The 5,000-nt window shown below is 44.3% G+C and overlaps 2 protein-coding genes and 1 non-coding gene across 3 annotated transcripts in view; all 3 read left to right on the top strand.

Moving 5' to 3' along the window:
• Positions 1-443: 443 nt before the first annotated feature.
• Trnan-guu (transfer RNA asparagine (anticodon GUU)) lies at positions 444-517 on the top strand. The gene has a single exon. It is a non-coding gene; the product is annotated as a tRNA-Asn (tRNA).
• A 1,369-nt stretch (positions 518-1,886) lies between these two features.
• LOC137980741 (uncharacterized) lies at positions 1,887-3,466 on the top strand. Its single transcript, XM_068828167.1, has 3 exons — positions 1,887-2,087; positions 2,440-2,739; positions 2,807-3,466. The coding sequence occupies exons 1-3, from the start codon at positions 1,887-1,889 to the stop codon at positions 3,464-3,466; spliced, it is 1,161 nt and encodes a 386-aa protein (XP_068684268.1).
• Positions 3,467-3,638: 172 nt separating this feature from the next.
• The window catches only part of LOC137980740 (uncharacterized), a 2,859-nt gene continuing 1,497 nt past the window's right edge, over positions 3,639-5,000 (top strand). The window contains exon 1 of the mRNA XM_068828166.1: positions 3,639-5,000. This exon is cut by the window's right edge and continues 1,497 nt beyond it. Within this exon, the coding sequence (XP_068684267.1) occupies positions 3,639-5,000 (1,362 nt within the window).

Here is a 5,000-nt window from a genome sequence, read left to right as displayed (position 1 = left end):
ATTTAAAATCAGGCTTGCTTTTAAAGTTTCTTTGTCTTTGGAGTGTGTGATTCTCAAAGATTCTTGCGGAATAGAGTTGTCACCGTGAAATGGAACATTAAGATACTGGAGTGTAAGTGCACGGAATAAATGCTCTCAAGGGTTACCACTAGTGCAACAAAATCAAAGGAACGTTAAAAATTTCTTCAAAGACGTTGTGGGCTGGTTGTTTTTGTCGACAGCTGTTGCAAATAACGAAGCAAGTGAGGCATGAGTAGAAGGAAATCAAAGGATCATTAACAACACGTTCTGGACTGGTTGTTCTTTTTCTCGACACTGCTACTTTCGTGTCTGAAAAGGACAAGAAAAAATGGCCGCAGGAATTTAGAAGGCTCATCGCATAGTTGTGGTTAAGATTGAGTGGAAGTTTGTCCAATCTTGTCCTCGGCCAAGCGTTCAAACCTGTCTCTGTGGCGCAATCGGTTAGCGCGTTCGGCTGTTAACCGAAAAGTTGGTGGTTCAAGCCCACCCAGGGACGCTTACTTTTGATTGGCATAGGCCAGCTGTAGGCAAACAAGTCAAGGTTGGCCATGACTAAGGGGCCAATCGGAAGATCACTTCGTCACCTTTGTCAAAGCGAGTCTATGTGTGAGGTCTTTGCCTTGAAAGCGATTTTCATTCATCTGTAGAGTTGATTACAGGCGTTTTTTGGGTCAACATTAACAGCTTTAAAAAATGGAGGATTCCAAGTTTCGTGAAAAAATCAGCAGGTGGAGCTCATTCCTCCGTGAGGCTCCTTTTCTGTCACTTGCCATGAATGTCCCAGTGATTTCACAGTCACCAGGTGAACAGGAGTTCCCATCGTTGAACCAATAGAGACCTTGTTTAGAAATTTACAGCGGATGAACTGCTCTTCATTCCAAGGAAAGACTCGCAGACATGATTAAACTTGGTAACAATACAACAGGCTGCCTGTGGAAAATCCGTGTGTCCATCTCGGTACCTCCCGCATGCTAAGTGGGCGCTATATTCCCCGTTTCCCGGAACCGCGCTGGGTAAGTGATAATTATGCGATTTGCACTTAAATGTTCGCCACCGCGATGCCTTGAGATTCTCATTTGCATCGTCTGTTTTTGCCTCCACATCTCATCGTCCGTGATCAGATATATTATTGAAGAGAGCATGAGGTCGGAAGAAAGCTTAGGATTAGGGACAAAAGTGACACGAGCCACCAGCTATGGAAATGTCACAAGACCACTTGTCAACGTTAAACCTTATGAGTAAGAGAGTTTAATGTCATCCAGCTCTGTGGTTTAGAAGACAACTCGACCAAGATGCGAGCATCCTATGCTTGCTTCAAGCTTTTTAACTTGAACAACAGCGAGAGGTCTGGTGTGACACTTTTATGGCATTAATGTGCTAATCATGCGCAGGGGTGCGACGAATTTGCCAAGCTTTCCAATTCATGATTAAATTTGATACTGTTGTCACCGGAACTGCTTTCTGAACCGGAACTCGAGTACACGTCATCTCCCATGATACCTCTGGGTCATACGCCATGTGCTGGAAGAGTCGGACATGTTTAGTTTGAAATTGTTTGAATATTCTTTCCATCGAACGAAAAATATGGACTATGTCGCTTTTGATTGACTTCTACCCGGACTCGTCAACATATGTAAGTTTTGTAGAATTTTCGCACTCGTTGTTTTTGAAACCTATTTCTGACAGCTTTCATAAGATACACTCATATCTGTTGCAGCGAATCTACTACTACAACAACAACTTGTGAGATCGAAATAAAAGGCAGAGAAACCAGTAGAACCTGTGTACGTGAAACTGTTGTCGAATCTCGATATTCACGGAGCCGGGATTGAGAGAATTGCAGGAGTGACTACATCTCATTCGATATGGAGAGCAAAGAAGGCGAAAAAAGCGTCATGGAGTTGTGTGGAGGCGAGGAGGACAACGCGGAAAATGTTGAAATGTCTTCCGAACTGCCAGCGACTCGTACCGTTAGAACAAGGAAGCCAAATCCGAACAATCGTGAAGAGGTAGAAGCGGAAGAAATTCACAGATTAAGGCGTTCGCTTAGCGGCTATTTGTCACGAGTAAGTACATGCAAGTCAGTTGAAAACATGTCTCTCCGAATGGGGGGAAGCTGAGGGGATTCGTGAAAGTGTGAAGAACCTTGAGCGTGCATGGGAAAGCTACAATGATCAGTACCAGAATTACTTCTGTAAGGAGTTGTCTGTTCAAGAATTTGGACGGGTTGAGTCCAACTATGTTAAGGTTTATGAGGACTATTCTTGATATGTCAAAGCAGCCGAAGAAAGATTGTCTCCCCTCGCGTATTGCATGTCAAATAAGAGTTCAAAATCTCGTGTAGAACAACCTAAATTATCACCGATAACTTCGACTGGCTCAAGCATCTTGAGATCCTCAAAATCTTCCCGATTAAAGGAACTGAAGAGAAGTGTAGAGTTGAAAAGGCTTAAGGCCCAACAGGCACTTGAGTTAGCAAATTATGAAGCTGAAATGGAAAAGAAAAAGATTGACATTGAGATGCAAAAACAGAAAACAGCAAAGGAAATGGTATTTAAAGCTCAGTTGGAAGCTAAAGAAATCGCTCTTCTTGTTGAAGAGGAAGGTGATGCAGTCTCGTGTGCCCTAAGTTTGCAAAATGAGACCGATGATAAGATTGAATTGATTGAGATTGAGATTGAGCCTCCCATCACCAGGAGTCAACAAACAGCAACTTGGGTAGCACGCTGCCATCCACCAGGACACTCCAGAAGATAGATTGAATCATAATGAAATCACTCCTCAGTTAAAGAAGTATGGTGAAGAAACTACCAGTCCTCATTCCAGAGATCCTTCCCATATCCAAAGAAAGGAGAACTTTATCGCAAATGGAGGTGATAATGGTGAAAATGAGAATTGCCTGCATGAAAAGGAACAGATGAATCCGTGTAAAAATCCTCAGGCTATCCTTTTGAAGGTGACCACGTTGCAAGCTATGCAGCCTGTCAAGTTTAGTGGAAATGCAGCGGATTTTCCGATTTTCAGGCGAAGAGTTCGAGATAACCTCGAAGATGGACTATTGTCGGATGCCCAACGGATTGAATTTCTCCCCAAATTTGTGTCCGGAGAGGCTTATGAGGTGGTTGAAAGATCTGTGGGGTGTTCCTATGACGACATTATAGCAACCCTGGAGGAGCGCTATGGCCAACCAGCCGCAGTTGCTGCAACGTGTATTAATATGCTTACCACAGGACCAAAATTAGGAAACAGAGATTTCAAGGGTTTGCGTAATTTCGCTGAACAACTGCAGTGTGCCTCACGAATACTGGAAGGAGAGTATGAACATGAGGCAAGTACCACTTCAAATATGAAGATGATCGTAGCACGACTGCCAGATTACATCATCAACAAATGGGCAGATGTATCGTACTCTAACAGAGAAAAGGGACAGAACCCAAAGTTATAGGACTTAGCTCAATTTGTGAAGCGACAAGCTGCCATCAAAAACGACCCTGGTTTTGCTGGTGTTTCGTTAGTCACAAGTTCGGAGGTCAAAGGAAACAGAACAAAGTCATTGAAAGTCGACAACAGGTCATTCATCCCCGAGCCCACAAGGCAGACTTCATCCTTTGCCACCGATGTTAAAGGAAAGAGCACTGGCCGAAAATTGCCCAGCGAAGGACGAAACAGCATCACACCCACTAATAGGAGTTGTTTATGTTGCCCCGGATCTCACGAACTATCTTAATGCCTCGAGTTTCAGAAGAAGGATTTGCAGAGCAGATGGGACAAGCATTGTGAAAGTTAACCGGTTGTGTCATGTTTGTTTGAGAGTTCGACACCTTCGAGGAAGGTGTGAATCGCCGAAATTCTGCCCTTGTGGGAGCGACAAACGGCACCAGAAGTTACTCCATAACCCCCCAAGTACAAGGAGAGACAATGACAGACTCAATCAAGCTAGTACAGAAGAACCGAATGCGGCAGTGACAGACCCGCATGCCGAAGTTCCTGGTGAGCAAGGAGCTTCAGGAATCAGACATACAGCGCAATATGCTACCGTCACACAGCCAGGCTCAACAAAAACTGTGCTTCTGCATGTTATACCAGTGAAAATCACATCACCTGATGGAAGGTCTGTCACCACTTACGGGCTGTTAGACAACGCTTCCCGTGGAACCGTGATTAGTGGAGATGTTGCTAAAGAATTAAGGCTGAAAGGTCATATGGAGTTTATATCTGTTAGCACGTTGATGCAGGAAGAAGATGAAGAGTTTGAAGTGGTTGAATTTAAATTGGAATCTGCTAGCGGAGAAGGTGCAACACTTAATGTTGAAGAGGTCCTGGTCTCGGAGAAATTCAATTTCAAAGAGAGATATCTACCTGAAGATATTGACAGAAGATCGCACCCCCATCTACTGGACATTGATGTGCCAGACGTAAAGATAAAGAAAGTATCAGTGCTGATTGGAAAGGACGTGGGTGAAGCGCATGAAGTCCTCGAAGTGCGAAAGTCAAATAGACCTGGTAGCCTGTTGCAAGCTCAGCGAACACCATTGGGCTGGGTGATCACCGGAACAATTCTGGGCTCACCAAATCACAGCGAAGTCAATGTCCACTTCACATTTTGCGAGAGAAAATTGCACGAACAAGTTGAGAATTTTTGGAAGATAGAAGGATTTGGAGCGAAGCCTTTGTGTAAACCTATAATTGAGGAGCCGGTGCCTAGACGTCAAAACCACTATTTATCTAGAGAGGATATCCGCGCAGAAGACATTCTCGAGAACACTACGAGACTGACTGACGGTCACTACGAGACGGGACTGTTGTGGCGGAACGACGATGTTGAACTGCCAAACAACCGCAAGGAGGCTGAAAAGAGGTTGCAGAATTTGAAGAGGAAGTTCCGTAAAGATCCTAGCCTTGAAAGGAAATATCGCGCAACGATGAACGACTACATAGCTGAGAGTCATGCGTGGAAGTTAACGACAGAAGAGGCTTCT

This window comes from Montipora foliosa, chromosome 12 (assembly GCF_036669935.1).
Source record: "Montipora foliosa isolate CH-2021 chromosome 12, ASM3666993v2, whole genome shotgun sequence".
NCBI classification, from domain to species: Eukaryota; Metazoa; Cnidaria; class Anthozoa; order Scleractinia; family Acroporidae; genus Montipora; species Montipora foliosa.
This window is presented reverse-complemented; position numbering and strand designations above follow the sequence as displayed.

What these genes read in the sequence shown, in the direction of transcription:
- LOC137980741 (XM_068828167.1), top strand. Translation starts at nt 1,887, where the DNA reads ATGGAGAGCAAAGAAGGCGAAAAAAGCGTCATGGAGTTGTGTGGAGGC. An exon ending in TTAGCGGCTATTTGTCACGA is followed by an intron (nt 2,088 to 2,439) that starts GTAAGTACATGC and finishes TCCCGATTAAAG; the next exon opens with GAACTGAAGAGAAGTGTAGA. An exon ending in GTCAACAAACAGCAACTTGG is followed by an intron (nt 2,740 to 2,806) that starts GTAGCACGCTGC and finishes ATCACTCCTCAG; the next exon opens with TTAAAGAAGTATGGTGAAGA.